The sequence below is a fragment of the Andrena cerasifolii genome, chromosome 2, assembly GCF_050908995.1.
Source record: "Andrena cerasifolii isolate SP2316 chromosome 2, iyAndCera1_principal, whole genome shotgun sequence".
Classification (NCBI taxonomy): domain Eukaryota; kingdom Metazoa; phylum Arthropoda; class Insecta; order Hymenoptera; family Andrenidae; genus Andrena; species Andrena cerasifolii.
This window is the reverse complement of record NC_135119.1, coordinates 25,638,587-25,655,673: the sequence shown is the minus strand read 5'-3', so window position 1 is coordinate 25,655,673 and position 17,087 is coordinate 25,638,587. Positions and strand designations below refer to the sequence as shown.

Genomic DNA, 17,087 nt, shown 5'->3' with positions numbered 1-17,087 from the left:
GTAGAGGGAAACAATGAAGAGAGGGACAGTTTTGGCCGAATTTTGAATGGGGGTGGATTTGTAGGGGGATGTCAACTTTATGTGGCATAGGAGTAGAGTGAAATAATGAGGGAGAGTAGTTAATACCTTTGGAGGATTTTTAGAAGGATGTAGATAACTCAAAGGGACAATATTAGCCGAATTTTGAATAGGGGTGGTATTGTAATATTAGCCGAATTTTGAATAGGGGTGGTATTGTAATGTTTGCTCGTTATAGGAGTAGTGTCGACTGATAAAAAAGCATAACGAATATGTTCAGAAATTTTGAATGAAAATCAGAGCCATCAAGGAATCTTATTCGCTCTAACTACTTAACAACAAAGAGTACCTACCCAAGTTACAATTATTAAAAAGTTGAAGAAGTGATTGAATTTTAAATTACAAACACTGCGCCCACAGTGGCCTAAATATCGAAACGAAGTAACTAATAACCACTCGTTGTTCCTCTTTCAGCAACACCGGACGTCATCTCCCGAGTTCTAAAAACGACCAGAGAATGACGTTGTTCCCTGCGTCGTTCATACTGGCGCTGCTCTTGGCCACAAGTTTCGGTCAATATATCAATAGGTACGCAATATCACAGTTAACTGTCTTTCAAGCTACGTTTTAAATAATTTAATAGTTACACCAGTCCATCAGAGACAGGACACCTACCTTCTTCAAATACAAAGAATCTTTTATTTCTGACGAAGTGACCTGCTATTAAATTACTTCGTGCCTACGCCCTTAAAAATTAAAGTGCCTCGAGTGGAAGCAATCGCAAAACATGGGATCAAGTTCGATATGTACTCATGAATCCGAGTCAATTCCAATACAAAAGTTTCAATTCATGGGATTCGAATACTACTCATAAGAGCTAGCGTTTCATTGTATATACTTCAAAAGTTTTATTTTATTTTTTCTGTTTACGTTATTTTATATATATTTATTGTACTGAATTGTTCAAGCTTTGTATTCTAAAGGGTTCTCCCGTCGAAATAATAATAATAATAATAATAATAATAATAATAATAATAATAATAATAATAATAATAATAATAATAATAATAATAATAATAATAATAATAATAATAATAATAATAATAATAATAATAATAATAATAATAATAATAATAATAATAATAATAATAATAATAATAATAATAATAATAATAATAATAATAATAATAATAATAATAATAATAATAATAATAATAATAATAATAATAATAATAATAATAATAATAATAATAATAATAATAATAATAATAATAATAATAATAATAATAATAATAATAATAATAATAATAATAATAATAATAATAATAATAATAATAATAATAATAATAATAATAATAATAATAATAATAATAATAATAATAATAATAATAATAATAATAATAATAATAATAATAATAATAATAATAATAATAATAATAATAATAATAATAATAATAATAATAATAATAATAATAATAATAATAATAATAATAATAATAATAATAATAATAATAATAATAATAATAATAATAATAATAATAATAATAATAATAATAATAATAATAATAATAATAATAATAATAATAATAATAATAATAATAATAATAATAATAATAATAATAATAATGATAATGATAATAATATTAATAATATTAATAATATTAATAATATTAATAATAATAATAATAATGATAATAATGATAATAATGATAATAATGATAATAATAATGATGATAATAATAATAATAATAATAATAATGATAATAATATTAATAATATTAATAATATTAATAATATTAATAATAATAATAATGATAATAATGATAATAATGATAATAATAATGATGATAATAATAATAATAATAATAATAATAATAATAATAATAATAATAATAATAATAATAATAATAAAAAAAAGTACTTGGGGGTTAGAAGCCGGTTTCGAACCTCAGAAAAAGTACCGGAAGAGTTCTAGAATGTACTTCAAAGTTCGTCGACGTTTGAAAGAATCGAATCTCGTAAAAGTAGTATTCGAATCCCGGAAGACAAAAATCATAGCTGAGAATCGCCAATATCGAACCACTTAAGATATTTTTCGTTGTACTTCGTATTTGGTACTAGATTGAACGCAAGTTAATATTGGATATTGTAGCTTGATGTTTTAGGTGTAGTTTTTAGTTGAAAGGTTCGAATCTATAAATAGTCAGGGTTCGATTATACTTGCAAGTACCGCTGGCGTTTCTCAAAGTTCTTATAGAGAGTTCAAACCTTTCTCGTCAAGGTTCGAGTCTACTTGAAAGTAGTGTTTTTCTTCCGAAGTACTCGTGAACTGTTCGAAAGTATACAGTCAGATTCGAGCCTATTTCCAATATACTCGATCCCATCACTAGTTATCTCCAAGTAACACCACGATTGCAGATACGAGCCATTCGTTGAGAAGCAAGGCTCCTGCCCACCAGCTCTGCCAGTACAGATCTGCAGTAGATCCTGTTTCTCTGATTCCCACTGCGATGGGATTGGCAAGTGCTGCCCGACCAATTGCGGTGGCTTCGTCTGCTCGAAGCCTGTCACCATGAGGCAAGCAACTTCAGGTGAAGGGATCTCTTATCTGTTAGATTGATTGCTATAGAGTCACGTAGCCACGACTGGCTACTCCCTCCACTATCACCCACGTCCAACGCTGTGGTGGAGGTAACTGAACACTATGAGGGGGGTACTTGAACAATATAGTGAGGATAGCAGTGACTCTGGGCAGTCAAAAGACTCCCACACGACTCGAGATCGAAATAATATTTTGTATGATTTAAAGCTCATGGTGCAGCTTCTGTTTTTGGTTCAATAGTATTAGCTCTAGATCAGTGACTCCAATCTGCGACTCGCGAAATGTTTTCTGGGGGTCGACACAGTTTTTTTTTAAATATTAAGTTAGAATTATATTCTGAAATACCTATTTTTTATTTGTTTTTTTTTACCTTATTTTTACCTCGCCATATATGGGAGAGGGGAGGGTCGCAGGTTACTTGAATATTAAATAAGAGGATCACGAGTCAAAAAAGGTTGGGAAACACTGCTCTAGATGCAATTACGAGTCAAAATTACAATTTCATGACGTTGGTACAGAGTAGGGCTGGGACTATTCGAATAATTTAATATTCGAATATTTTACAAGTATTCGAATGCTACGAATAAACTTCGAATATTTCAGTATTCGAATGCTACGAATAAACTTCGAATATTTCAGTATTCGAATGCTACGAATAAACTTCGAATATTTCAGTATTCGAATACTGATGTATTCGAATAGTATGGTGTGAAGTGGGCCAAAATTAGCTTACAAGATTTCACCCTGACAAATGAACCTAAATAACATGATTTATAATTCACACCATACTATTCGAATACATCAGTATTCGAATACTTGAATATTCGAATACTTAAATATTCGAATAGTATTCGAATACTTGAATATTCGAATACTTAAATATTCTAACAGTATTCGAATACTTGAATATTCGAATAGTATTCGAATACTTAAATATTCGAATAGTATTCGAATACTTGAATATTCGAATTATATTCGCCAAATAACTCAACAACTGAAGTATTCGAATATTCGAATACCGAAAAATTCGAAAAATCCCAGTCCTAGTACAGAGATGGGTAAAAAATTATTTACAATAAAAATTTGTGTACGCCATATATATTTAAAATAATTGTTTACCCATCTCTGCGTTGGTAATACAATCTTATGATGCAGAGAAAATAAAAATCTATTAATTACTTTGCTAAACCTACATTTAAACATAAATCTGCTGAAACCCTCGACATCCCCTTTCGGGAACCCCTTTCAAGTAATTAATTCGCAATTAGGCAGAATTGCAATTCAAATTCAATCTATTCCAGTCAATTTAAAACTCTTGCTTCTGTAATTTTACTTTACAGCCTAGACTTTTTATTATATTTTCTTCCTTTATAGTAACAGATCTTTATCGATTTTGTGTTTAGAGAAACCCGGCTCCTGCCCAACGGTGCCAAAAGGGAGATGGGTGTGTTCGCCGACCTGCAGCGTGGACACTGATTGCAGAGGAACGCTGAAGTGTTGCAAGAACCGTTGTGGTGCACTGGCCTGCCAGAAGCCGGAAGTGGAAGTGGTCGAATCCGCGGAGATACCCTTCGGCCCACCGCCAGAGGATCCCTACAACGCCCCCAGGAATCCTTACAACTTCAGAGACCCGAATTCCTATCCCTACTACTTCTACAACAACAACAACTAATTAGAATGATTATAAACCGTTGACAAGAATTCGCAGAATTCGCGAGGCAATTTAAAATACGCGTATAAGAATCTAGTAGCCGTTTCAACCAGTGTTCTGCAACCGGCGCACAGTAGTGGTACATAATGACAGTTTTTGTTCAAATCACCCTACAGGTCGTAATTTTTCAAAGAACTTGGCGATTCTTTTTTTAAATTCTTCGCAATTATATTCTCTATCGATCTGCCCGGCCGAATTTTTAAATTTCGTTGCTGATTTTTTTATATTCAGCGAATTATACAGCACTTTTCGAAGATCAGTATATGTGGACTTTTTTGGCCGCCTGTTCCGAATTTAAAGTCAGATTTTCGAAATTGAAGGTGGTGAATCCACGTAAAATAAAAAAATATAGATTAATTTAAATTGTGATTTTATAATATTAGATTTAATAAATAGAAATAGATATTAGGTTTAATATATCTACATTGGTTTTTATTTCTGGCTAAAGGTCGACCTTTGCGCGAAATATTTATTTTATTTTCACCGGCCCGCAGATGTAAAAAGGTTGAAGAACGCTGGTTCAAACTCTCTACTCCACGTGCCATATTCTTGCATTTTGCAAAGCAAATCTTTGGGAGCTTAGGGATCTACGAAAACGACGATAAAGTACAAGCCAGCTTGAGTGCTCTTTTTTATTAAAACGTGGATTTTAAGGAATCTCTGCGCTAAGAACCATTAATCATGTACAATGTCTATTGTTTAGTAATAAAGTTTATTGTGAAATATTAGATTGGTGCATATGAAATTCTCGTTTCGCGTAGGGAGGTGCGAATGAAAATATTTTTCGCCTTTTAACAATTTTACTTATTTTATTTGTTTTACTTGCGCTTATTTTATTTAATATACCTACCATAAGCAGAAGAACTGTTACGCTATCCGCAATTTCATATGCAAATTTCCCTTTAAAAAGACTTCCTTGAAAGCAATTTCAATGGCAAGCCGCCTTGCGCAAGGGATTACGTTGTTAACCTACTAACCCCAGCTTCATTTGCATTAAACCTTGAAGAATAAGAGATTACATGGTAATACAGTCCATGTCTGGGGAAAGGTCGTTGACAGGGAGAAGGGGAAGAAGAATTCGTTTTAATCCTTTTAAAAAGAATTCCTCCCGTGTCTAAAAGATGATCTCCACTTTAACCGCAGTATTGAGTAGGAGCAAATTATTACCTAATGATACTTATTATTCGCGCGTGCTGAACTCCGCCAAATCATGTCTAGCGATGGAGTTAAGTTAAACGTGTACTGGGCAGTTTGAATTGACTCGAGTTATTAAGATTAGTTTAAAAAGTGAGGAGCAAAGTGAAAAGTAGGAAAGAAGGAAGACAGCAATTTAGGAAGATCCAAATGGCACTGGGACACCATCAAAGAATTTTTACAAAATACTTTGTAATATTTTACAGAATCCCAATTTGTGTAAGATTCAAACACTCGAGGAACACAAGGTTCTGTGTCCTATTTAATTCACCCTTAACCGGTGACGTCGAGCCTGAAAGATTCCTGCAGAATTATTTTTCATGAAGGCGACTTTCAGTGGTTTTGAACAAAATATGGGAAATCATCTTTTCAAATATGTAATAAAGTCAGTAATAACTCTAGTACATGTTAAAAATAAATTTAGGCTTGGCTACCGTGTCGGATTTAAGGAAAAAGGCCCAGGTGGCAAACGTTCGGAGGGGCCCATTTTTTCGGGAAGATAAAAATAGACTAAGTGTACAGAAAAGTACAGAAACAAATATAGTGTTTGGATAAAATCCTATTTTTTTTAAGATAGGGCCCTTGGGGTCTCCTGAGAAAGGGCCCATTTTTCGGGAAAATGGAGAGGTAGTTTACTAAAAACGGGTTAAGTGTAATAGTACAGAAAAAAAATATAGTGCTTGAATAAAATCATAATTTTTTTTTTTTGAAAATGGGGGCCTTGGGGTTTTCTGAGAAAGGGCCCATTTTCGGGAAAATGGGGAGGTAGTTTACTAAAAACGGGTTAAGTGTAATAGTACAGAAAGAAATATAGTGCTTGGATAAAATCATAATTTTTTTTGAAGATAGGGCCTTTGGGGTCTCCTGAGAAAGGGCCCACTTTTCGGGAAAATGGAGAGGTAGTTTACTAAAAACTGATTAAGTGTAATAGTACAGAAAGAAATATAGTGCTTGGATAAAATCATAATTTTTTTTTTAACATAGGGCCCTTGGGGTCTTCTGAGAAAGGGCCCATTTTTCGGGAAAATGGAGGTAGTTTACTAAAAACGGGTTAAGTGTAATAGTACAGAAAGAAATATAGTGCTTGTATAAAATCATAATTTTTTTTTTTGAAGATAGGGCCCTTGGGGTCTCCTGAGAAAGGGCCCATTTTTCGGGAAAATGAAGAGGTAGTTTACTAAAAACGGGTTAAGTGTAATAGTACAGAAACAAATATAGTGTTTGGATAAAATCATAATTTTTTTTTGAAGATAGGGCCCTTGGGGTCTCCTGAGAAAGGGCCCATTTTTCGGGAAAATGGAGAGGTAGTTTACTAAAAACGGGTTAAGTGTAATAATACAGAAAGGAATATAGTGCTTGGATAAAATCATAATTTTTTTTGTGAGACTCCACGTCACCGCTTACGTCATAAAGTGGATCGTCGCCCGGTTAAGAGGTAAAAGAATTTTCCAAAACTCCCGAAGGAAGTTTGCTAAGAGCGCAAATAAATCCTAAAATGCCACGAAAGAATTGTATCGCTATATTTGTACTCCATCCCCCAAAAATAATTGATGGCACTCTATTTACCACTTCAATGGTGTTTTGCAAAATTTTAAATTTCCTTTGTGGTCCCGGGCGATAAGTAGACCCATTATCAACTCGTTATCAGAGAATGCAGAAATACACTCGCGACGATTTCCGTCCCATTGCTGGAAACCATCAGCTCGTAAAGACCTTTGCGTCACGGTGCGACATTCAAAGCTGAGGACACGGTGACTCACGCCAATCCGATCCGTTTTATCCCACTGAAATACCCGGGCGCGCGTTATTCCCCGAACAATCGTTCGCACAGTATCGCAAAATCACGCGAATAACGTTCGCTAAAGTAGTGCAAGTGCAGTGAAGATATCGCTCGCGGAGTCGTTGAATCGACTCGTGGCTCAGTTTGCTGCGTGCACCGCGGCGAGAATTTCCTTTCGCCGTTCACGGAACGGAGGTGGGGTTGAGGCGGCAGGAGGAAGAGAGAAAGAGAGAGGAGAAGATTTAAGAAGCTTTGCTGTTATCGTGCACCGATTAGACGTAGTTCATCCGCCAGCTGAACGAACCCGGTGCACTGCAAGGTGGAAGAATTGTTCCTGACAGAAATTTTGAAAAAATGGGGACCATTAGTACGTGTTCTTTTTTTTTGAAAAAGTGCCTTAACTTCCAAAAATATATATAAAAATTACCTCGAGATTAGTAGCGTGTAAAAATGTTAAAAAATCGCGACAGAATTTCTCCTTCTTGCGCTTTTCCTTCAAGGTCATCTGAAGGTCATATTGTATTTCTGGAGTACAGTGCTTTAGTTTTTCTGTCGTGGTATCGCGGAAGAGTGTGCAATTAAAACGAGCTCGATGAACTTACCGACGTTCACCTGGAACCAGAGATGGGCAAAATTTTTATTTAAATAAAATTTCGAATAGCGAGTAAACGTTAAAACAGTTATTCGTCAATTTTTGCTTAACCCTTATTCGTTATTCGACATTTTATTTAAATACAAATTTTGCCCATCTCTGCCTTGAACTCGTTCAAGGGGAGTTGCAGAATTAATTACTTCAAGTTTCTTGTACCTCCGTGGTATTTGAGTACGGTGTAAAAATAATAATCAGTCATGAGAAGAGTGAAGAAGTTTCTTGCTACGTTTTCTGGGATTTGTTTCTTTCAGACACCCTGTACATTTACTTGCTTCTTAGTTCATTCTGCAAATAGGGAACAGAAATTTTTCTTATTAATGTTGTCTTCGCTAAAAAATTTCTCAGAATCACACATGAATTTGGGATTTTAAAAATTTATATAAGCAAAATGTTCGGTTTCGTGGGAACACAGTGAGTTATGCATACACCGTTTTGCGTTGCAGAGAAAGGAACGGTTCTGGCGCTGACAGTGTGCCTGCTGATTGCCACGGCAGTCGCTCAGCTGTCCCGTAAGTCAATTAATCACCTGCAACGCGTGTAATTGTTTTCCAGAGAAACGCCTGACACTTGGCGCGACATTGCCAGATTCGCCATTTATTAGATTATTTCGGAGGCAGGTGGTAGCATTTTCAGGCGCAACGGAGGGATTTCACGAATAAGTGCAACCCTTTTTAAAAAAATATAAGACAGTACTATAGTCAGAGTATTGAGTAACAGGTAGTGGAAAATAAAGCAGGTGATTCTGCGTGAGAAAATAAGGCGGTAATCGAGAGTAAAGAATTTGCGGTGGAGGCTTCGTTTTTTAGTTATTAATGTTTAAAAATTCGGGTGAGGAACGCCTGAGTGATGGCAACTCGCGAATCAGTGGTGCGCGGCGCGTAGAAGCGTTGATTGATTGTGCCCGCCCCAAGGGACCTGCAACCGTACGCGCACCGCTGATCGCTGAATTGCCGTCGTTCAGGCGTTCCGCACTCGAATTTTCAAACATTAATAACTATATTACTGTGCCTCCACCGTAATTTCTTTACTTTTCATTTTCCTCTTATTTTCTCACGCAGAATCACCCATTTCATTTTCTACTACATAGTTTCAACTCGAATTTTAAAAAATTAATAATCAAAACACCAAACCTCCACCGCAATTTCTTTACTCTTCATTTTCCTCTTATTTTCTCACGCAGAATTACCTATTCCATTTTCTTCTACATAATTTCAACTCGAATTTAAAAAAATTAATATTCAAAACACCAAACCTCCACCGCAATTTCTTTACTCTTCGTTTTCCTCTTATTTTCTCACGCAGAATCACCTATTCTATTTTCTTCTACATAATTTCAACTCGAATTTTAAAAAATTAATAATCAAAACACCAAACCTCCCCCGCAATTTCTTTACTCTTCATTTTCCTCTTATTTTCTCACGCAGAATCACCTATTCCATTTTCTTCTACATAATTTCAACTCGAATTTTCAAAAATTAATATTCAAAACACCAAACCTCCACCGCAATTTCTTTACTCTTCATTTTCCTCTTATTTTCTCACGCAGAATTACCTATTCCATTTTCTTCTACATAATTTCAACTCGAATTTTCAAAAATTAATAATCAAAACGCCAAACCTTCACCGCAATTTCGTGACTCTTCATTTTCCTCTTATTTTCTCACGCAGTATCACCCATTTCATTTTCTACTACATAGTTTCAACTCAAATTTTAAAAAATTAATAATCAAACCACCAAACTTTCACCGCAATTTTTTTACTTTTCATTTTCCTCTTATTTTCTCACGCAGAATTACCTATTCCATTTTCTTCTACATAATTTCAACTCGAATTTTAAAAAATTAATAATCAAAACACCAAACCTCCACCGCAATTTCTATACTCTTCATTTTCCTCTTATTTTCTCACGCAGAATCACCCATTTCATTTTCTACTACATAGTTTCAACTCGAATTTTAAAAAATTAATAATCAAAACACCAAACCTCCACCGCAATTTCTTTACTCTTCATTTTCCTCTTATTTTCTCACGCAGTATCACCCATTTCATTTTCGACTATCTATTGCCGACCACCCTGTATATTGTATCGCAAACTAAAAGCGCAAAAATTTAAAAGAAGTCGTTCGTATTCAAGTGAAGTGAAAAAAAAATAGTAACTAAATCATTCGTTAATGTTTGAAATTCTTTGAAATTGCATTTAGATAAAGGTGGCCACTGCCCATTGAGAAACAGTGTCTCGAAATGCACCCCCAGATGCGTTACAGATTACCAATGCTCGATGAACGAAAAGTGCTGCCCTAACAAATGCGGAAGTGAGTCATGCGCGGACGCCAGTCCCTTCAGCACTGGCAGTGGATACAAGGGGTCCCAAAATGGTAAAAATTTCACAAGATTAAAACTTCTATAAAATCTTTCCTGCGAAAGCTTTTAAAGTAATCTGCAACAGGAGCGTCCGGAGACTTTTTTCCGGGGGGGTTGGAGAATTTTGGGATGATGGTAAAGAAAAATATACCTCTCTTGCTTTTTTTAACCCATTTTATAATACCAATTTAATTACAAATTTAAAATCGAAATTTAAAAATATTCCCTTTTATAGTATAAACTTAATAAAGATCAGTTTTGAAAAATAAACGATTTTTCCTCAAAAGCCAGGGGGGCAACTACCCCTTTTACCCCCCTCCCTGCGAACGCCCACGATCTGCAAGAAGATTTGCATGGAAAGCTACTGAGAACTTAATATTTTTCAGATGGCGTTTACTGTGCTGGCATAAAATGCGGAGCGTACGAAAAGTGTAAATTCGATCGTAATACGAAGCGCGAGAAATGCGTTCGCACGTAATCGAACACGTCCAAGAAACACTTACAACACGAGCCTACACGTTCCAATAAAAGAATCCCTTAGTTTTAATCATCCCATCTGTACACGCTTCGACAGAAAAGCTTTGAATAAAAATCCTACTCTCATTCGTACAGTTTCAAACTTCTTATCGCGAGGAAATCGAATTTCGAGTAGAGCAGCGATTGCAACCTGTTGAAGGGAACTCGACAATCGACGGAGCAACCTCGCCGAACTTCGCGATCGATATCTCATCCTAACCTCTTTATTGTTCCGCGAGCATTACGATTTAAAAGTGAAGCCCGCGACATTTAATTACAAAAGGAATAAGAAATGACAGGAAAGTGAGGCAGACTTCGACCTGGAAGCTCCTCGACCGAATGGCATTCAACCGACCTCGATTCCTCGCACTAGGGAGCACGTATTGTTTTCTATCCAGAAGGAGGTTAGGTTTATGCCCGTAATTGACAATGGCAGCGGAGTTTCTGATAAACCGTCTGAAAGCCCTCGTCGTGCTCCTGCTGGGGGCATTCAGGCGGGCGATGTGCTGCCTCCGCCGTCGTCGCAGGTCGTCCTGCGAGTCCATCCCACTGTCAGCCGTCGGCGTTGTGCCGAACACCACAAACAGCACAGCAGTAAGTTGCCATTGCTACATTTGCCTCTTGCGTGCGATATGTAACGAGGACCTTGTGATCGTGTAATCCCTATTGTACCACTGACTTCGATAATAGTAATCACTGAAGATGCTTGCTCAAGGAAATAGAGCAGTGGGATCAATGGGAGGATAATCCTGTGGCGGTCGTGTCAGATAGGCCCGTTAATACGATACAGGCTAAGATCGAACAGTACAGACAGCAGACGACCAAGCCGCCGGAGCAGACGGACGAGCAGCAGCCCAACTTCTTCGAGGTAACTATATCCGACGGCGCTTGAGAGGCGACGGGGTTACGGATTATTGGAGTTCTGGATTTGCCGCAGGACATGACGCCGAAGATCACCAGGCAGACAAAGGTTCTAGTTAAAGACAAAGCGTCGGAGGACACGGCGTGGAACTCCTCCAAGTTCGCCGTGGCCAACGATCTGATACCATCTGTATGTTTTATTGTACGGCTTTTGATACTCTGAGTAATTCGGCCGTTCGGGCGAAGGAATAGGCTTGTACGGTTGTGTGCTTGCAGAACGAACTCGAGGAATGGGAAGACAACGCTGTCGGCTGGGAAGAAGAGACGTCGAAGGAGTTTGGGGATCCTACGAAAACGTTGAGGGAACAGAAGCGGAAGGAGCGAGAACTGCGGCTGTTCGAGCAGCAACAGAAGAGGAGCGAACGGAATCTGAGACCTCAACCGTTAGGAGCGAAACTAAGTTCTTGATGGGAGAGAATAAGCTCATAAGAGTTTTTTTTTTTACCAAACATCATAATTTCTCATCTAACGGTGCCCATGCACAGGGGTTTTCTTACAGTGGAACGTCAGTTGGAGCTGAAGAATCAAAACAGATTTGCAATGTGCGTAATGAGTCACGTGCTCCAGTGAAATTCATTGAATCATGTTCGTAGAACGTATCGCAGGGGGTTGAAAATTCTATCTCGGTGCATTTTCTAGACATCGATACATTGCATATAATGCATTTAAATTATTACTATTATCGTACTACATTCTATTGTAAATGATGAATGGACTGAGTTCTTCAGTAGAGCTGTTCGGGTACTCGAATAAAGCGCGCCGAGCCGGGTACCCGTAAATTCCGGGCAGCTCGAATTTTTTCGGGCGGCTTGAAAAATCCAGGTACTCAGAATCGTTTTGGGCCGCTCGGGAGAACCAGATACGTAAGCACTATATATTGCACAAAAGTACACACTTCAAAAATTTATGTACGCACACTAGATACGAAGAAAACATGAGTAGTGCGAATTTCGCACAAGCTCGAGGGATTTGAAAGTAGTTAGAAATTCTTTTAATAAGTAAACTTCGAGATTATAAATTAATCAATACCCACTTGGAAACGTGTGTTTGGCCCGAAGCAATTCGGGCTATCCGGATTTTTCAAGCTACCCGGATTTTACGGACACCCGACTCGGCTTGAAAACCGAGTCCCGGCTCGGTCCGAATTTCAAGCCGCCCGAATATTCGAGCACTCGAACAGCCCTATTCTTCGCGCAATTTATGCAATGATTTGGAATGAATTTTATAAGACGATAGTAACGCTCGCTTTTGTTATTTAAACTCTGTCGAACGTCTGAAAACATTCCATGTAAATAGTCTGTCAGTGCTGTTTGAAGCCTCTCCCCGGATCACTCTGTTTTCAAACTTGCGTTACAATTTGTACCAGCTACAAAAGCTCTAACATACATGTGCCTTCGTTTGGTGTTTCTTTGGCACTTTGCAAAGAGGGCAGGGTACTGATCATCCAAAGTATTAATTTCTCTAAGTTACTTCCTTTCTGCATTTATGAAATTTTTAAGCTGTGTTGAGTTTATAGCGATAGAAAATAAATCATGTTATTAAACACCTGCTAGCCATGGTTTCTGAAAACTTAGGAGGAAATCAAGTACTCTAAACAAGGAAAATACTATTGCAACTTTCAGTGCGAATAGTAAGCCCTTTATACGTAGTTCTACTTATGCACCGTAGCTTGAATAAAAGTTCTGCGGGAAACAGGCATTATATAGGCGATAGAGAAAACTATATATGGGCATGTCACTCCTTCGACATAACTCTACGCTTCGCGCGTCGATAAAATGTATATGACTAAACTAACTTTTCCCTGTTTGCTAGCAGATAAGGCCGGACTGAAAAAGATAAGCGCGGACAAAAACTGCACAGGGTAAAGCAATAGCGTTTCCTTGCGCGGTCGTCATATTTTACTCTCGCGTTTGTTGGGCGTTCCGGAGACTTTGCGAATTATGTTTTTTTTAATAACATACTGCGCATACGGAATGTAATTACTCACGGACGCAACTTGGTGAGTTGGAGCAAATTTTGTAAGAATAGATTATTCACATCGACGTGCTTTGAAGGAGAAATGAATTACAGATAAGTCTGTAATTAAGCGAGTTAATTGGCGCACTTGTGAAAAGGGAAATGGCGCGGAATAAATTCAACGAATTGTGATAATGAACAGATTTATTTATTGTTCGCTCAGGTTGGTACACCTGCAGTGTTGTTTCTATGATGATTTAAATTTGCGGTAGGATAACGGAAGTGAAACGAGATTTCATGCGAACTTGGATAAAGGAGACTTTTATTTTAATTCAATTTCAATTTCTTCTTTAGTACAACTACTTTCGTAACATGGATGTTGGAGTGCTGAGTGATCTCTCTTTACGAATTCTAATCGGCCGATAATCCCGCGAAAACCGAGGGGAATAATAAATTCAATGTTTGAAGGTTATGGTAACTATTCGAACTCTAGTGTTTAAATGTAACTGACTGAGCTATCTGAAACGATAACGAATGATAATGAAAACTATGGAGAATGATTCATGGTCAAACAATGCGAGATTATCTCGCAAACCAATTACTTAGCTTTATTTTTCAGTTGATAAAAATTGACGACGATGACGAATGAGTAGATTAGGGACACCTGTTTCATTACCGTAGAAAAAGAAATGGCACGAGTGCAATTTCGATCGATTAAATAAAAAATAAAGAAACCCAGGATAATTCTCCGTGTATAAAGTTTCGAAAACGTTGCATATCTCTTGAAGTTCGATAGAGGAGGAAGCGCCATTTTGTATCGATTAAAAAGCAAACAAATTGCTGCTTTTGAAATACGTCACGAGCAGCTTCATACGCGAGTGTAATACTGCGACGAAAGTCGCGTATATCGAATCACGAAAGTCCACGCTATCTTCAACATTATCAAGCAAGATATGTAAATTACCCTGAAAACATTAAAATACCGCTACAGCCATACAACGGTTAGGAAAAACCTCTACAAAACTGTTCTGGTCCATTAACCGCGCACCGACTCTCTAATCACAGAGGACAGTTGGGAGAATAACACCGTGAAATTAGCCCCAAATTTGGTACAGTATTACTGCTTACATTATTACGTAAAAAGCAACGGATACATATCTATATCCAACAATATTACACTAATCACTCACCGTTCAATAACGCTTGCGACCTTCGCTCCAATTTACAACAAACGCTTCGTAGTCACGCGCGGTGTCTTCCCTTTTGCTCCATAGGATTCTAGTAACCGTATCTTGCAACCACAAACAATAACTCGAAGCTTCGAATATATACACGACGCATACGGGGTGTTAAAGAAAGATGGCCTAAGACTAGAGGTTTATAAGCCTATTATAATAAGCTAGTATAATACTCGCCGAAGATTTAACGGGTGATTCTACCTGAAAAAAGGAGTCGAAAATATAGAAATAAAATTGTTGATACCACGCATTAATTTCGAGAAAATTCCCTTTCAATTTTAGCCGAGGACGCGTGCTCCTCAGCCACCTCAACTGTACCACTTCGGTGCGTGCGTACTCGGCTAAAATTCGAAGTGAATTTTCTCCGAAACGCAGCGCGATATCAAAAAATTTTATTCCACATTTTCGACTTGTCTCTTCGCATAGAACCACCCCGCGAATTTTCTCCCGCGTGTAGCCAGACGCCTGACGCAGACCACTTCTTTTTTAACACCCCGTACATCGATCTCCGTTACAGTTCTCAACCGCATTCGAACCGCTCTCGCGACAGTCGGTGACGCGCGGTTGGAGGCGCGCTTCCGTTGCGAGGGTACGGCTAACTTCAGAGGCGCCCCCGTGTATGCGCGCTGCGTGGACGTGTGCGTACGTGCGCGTAACGTGACAGAGAGGCTCGCCTGACGGGAGCGTTTGTCGCATCGAATTCGGGGAACTCGTCTAGCCGTGACCGCTGAATGCCGTCTCCCTGGGCGCGAAATCCGGCCCGATGACCGCGGCCGAACAAGCGGCCCCGATGCTCCTCACCTTCGCCCCTGACAACATATGCAAATACGAAATGTCAACATCGCGAGGTGAGCTATCCCTTGGGCCAATCTGCGGCAACGGGGATATCCCACTCTTTGTCCATCATCGACGTTTCCTTTTCGTTTCGTTTTGCTCGCGAGCCAGTGCCCGTTAACCTCGCACCACGATAACTTCCTCCATCGAAGCTTTCCAGCGACGTGGTTGTCCCTGCCATGTAAAACGATTTTATCCTCCGAACCTATACACGGCTATCGCCCCGATACGCGTAAACACGACGAGGGAAGGAAAACATTGAACTGTTCGAATCTCTTGCTCCCTCCCTTGACATCTCCCCCTGTAATTGCTACACTGGTGTATAGTATTTTATTTCTCTACTTCGGCCGCGGAGGAGATTGAAGAGGCACTGTCTCCATTTTACATGTTTTGTTTTCGCTTTTCGGAGCGTCCGTCGATCATATGGTGTGGATAGTGTTACGTTGGCTTCAACGGTCCCGTTTGGAACGTGCTGGTAATCGCGTCAAAGTCGATACCCCGGATTATTTTTAACCGCGGCGACGCGATCGCGGGGGTTCCGTGCAGGAGTCGCGCGATCGAGATCGCGGCACGAGGTTACCGAATTTCTCTCTCCCTTTCTTTCAGATAGAGCAGGCCATTGTTATCTGAGCGCGATGCGTCGCGTGATAAGAGATTCCCTTGGCGGAGTTCACCGCACGTGAATCACCTGCGGTGCTGATCAGTTCTTGAGATAATGTAAGGAGGATCAAGCGTGCGCGTAACAAATAATCTATTTTTGTTGGAAATTGCAACACCGCACAGCGACAATGGGTTCTATCGCCTTGGAGGAGTACGAACTCATGAAAGACTCTAAGTATAGAGTGTAAGTGAAACTCCTTCGGCCCTCTATTTATTTACCTTCTGCTCCGCTGCGTGTATTTGCTATGGGAAGTCGTCGGATCCAGCGGATGCTTCGTATGGCTCCTTTAAGCACTCGGCTACTGTTTATATATCCCATTTATTATGCGTATTTTCTACAGCTACGTGTCTGCGGTGGACAAGGCTCTGAAAAGCTTTGAATACACCAGCGAATGGGCAGACCTGATCTCTGCGCTTGGGAAGCTGAACAAAGTGTTACTAAGTCATATGAAGTTCCCGGTCATTCCTAGGAGAATTAAAATATCCAAGAGATTGGCGCAGTGTATGCATCCAGCTTTGCCATCCGGTGTTCATTTGAAAGCTTTAGAAACCTATGACATTATTTTCAAGTGTATGGGCACTAATAGACTGAGCCATGAACTCTTCATATACAGCGCTGGTAAGATTGGATCGATTAAGTAAAT

The 17,087-nt window shown here is 38.3% G+C and overlaps 4 protein-coding genes and 1 long non-coding RNA gene across 16 annotated transcripts in view; 4 read left to right on the top strand and 1 right to left on the bottom strand.

The window, feature by feature from the left end:
* The window catches only part of LOC143366039 (antileukoproteinase), a 6,143-nt gene extending 1,084 nt beyond the window's left edge, over positions 1-5,059 (top strand). For all 4 annotated transcript variants that reach the window (XM_076806762.1, XM_076806764.1, XM_076806765.1 and 1 more), the window contains exons 2-4: positions 493-606; positions 2,437-2,609; positions 4,024-5,059. In XM_076806762.1, the coding sequence (XP_076662877.1) occupies positions 536-606; positions 2,437-2,609; positions 4,024-4,292 (513 nt within the window). In that variant the 5' untranslated portion in view covers positions 493-535 and the 3' untranslated portion in view covers positions 4,293-5,059. The remainder of the gene's footprint in view (positions 1-492; positions 607-2,436; positions 2,610-4,023) is intronic.
* Positions 1-15,472, bottom strand: part of LOC143366041 (uncharacterized) — a 27,492-nt gene extending 12,020 nt beyond the window's left edge. Inside the window, exon 1 of the long non-coding RNA XR_013084653.1 lies at positions 14,902-15,472. This is a non-coding gene — a long non-coding RNA (uncharacterized LOC143366041). The remainder of the gene's footprint in view (positions 1-14,901) is intronic.
* Positions 7,332-10,921, top strand: LOC143366040 (waprin-Thr1). The gene is made up of 4 exons (XM_076806766.1): positions 7,332-7,672; positions 8,401-8,466; positions 10,159-10,332; positions 10,705-10,921. The coding sequence occupies exons 1-4, from the start codon at positions 7,660-7,662 to the stop codon at positions 10,794-10,796; spliced, it is 345 nt and encodes a 114-aa protein (XP_076662881.1). The 5' UTR covers positions 7,332-7,659; the 3' UTR covers positions 10,797-10,921.
* LOC143366037 (uncharacterized) lies at positions 11,022-13,910 on the top strand. 2 transcript variants are annotated; one of them, XM_076806759.1, is made up of 4 exons: positions 11,022-11,428; positions 11,550-11,702; positions 11,772-11,897; positions 11,972-13,910. In XM_076806759.1, exons 1-4 carry the CDS (start codon positions 11,264-11,266, stop codon positions 12,161-12,163), a joined length of 636 nt encoding a protein of 211 aa, XP_076662874.1. In that variant the 5' UTR covers positions 11,022-11,263; the 3' UTR covers positions 12,164-13,910. The 2 variants fall into 2 exon arrangements, with proteins under 2 accessions (XP_076662874.1, XP_076662875.1); XM_076806760.1 differs by having other exon boundaries at positions 11,031-11,428; positions 11,772-11,885.
* The window catches only part of LOC143366034 (protein DOP1 homolog), a 16,956-nt gene continuing 13,861 nt past the window's right edge, over positions 13,993-17,087 (top strand). For 3 of the 8 annotated variants that reach the window (XM_076806751.1, XM_076806750.1, XM_076806745.1), the window contains exons 1-3: positions 15,655-15,797; positions 16,390-16,627; positions 16,785-17,062. In XM_076806751.1, coding sequence (XP_076662866.1) covers positions 16,572-16,627; positions 16,785-17,062 — 334 coding nt within the window. In that variant the 5' untranslated portion in view covers positions 15,655-15,797; positions 16,390-16,571. Of the gene's footprint in view, positions 14,214-14,330; positions 14,821-15,654; positions 15,798-15,947; positions 15,965-16,119; positions 16,259-16,389; positions 16,628-16,784; positions 17,063-17,087 lie in introns of those variants that run through there. The other 5 variants (XM_076806746.1, XM_076806747.1, XM_076806749.1 and 2 more) reach the window with 5 other exon arrangements.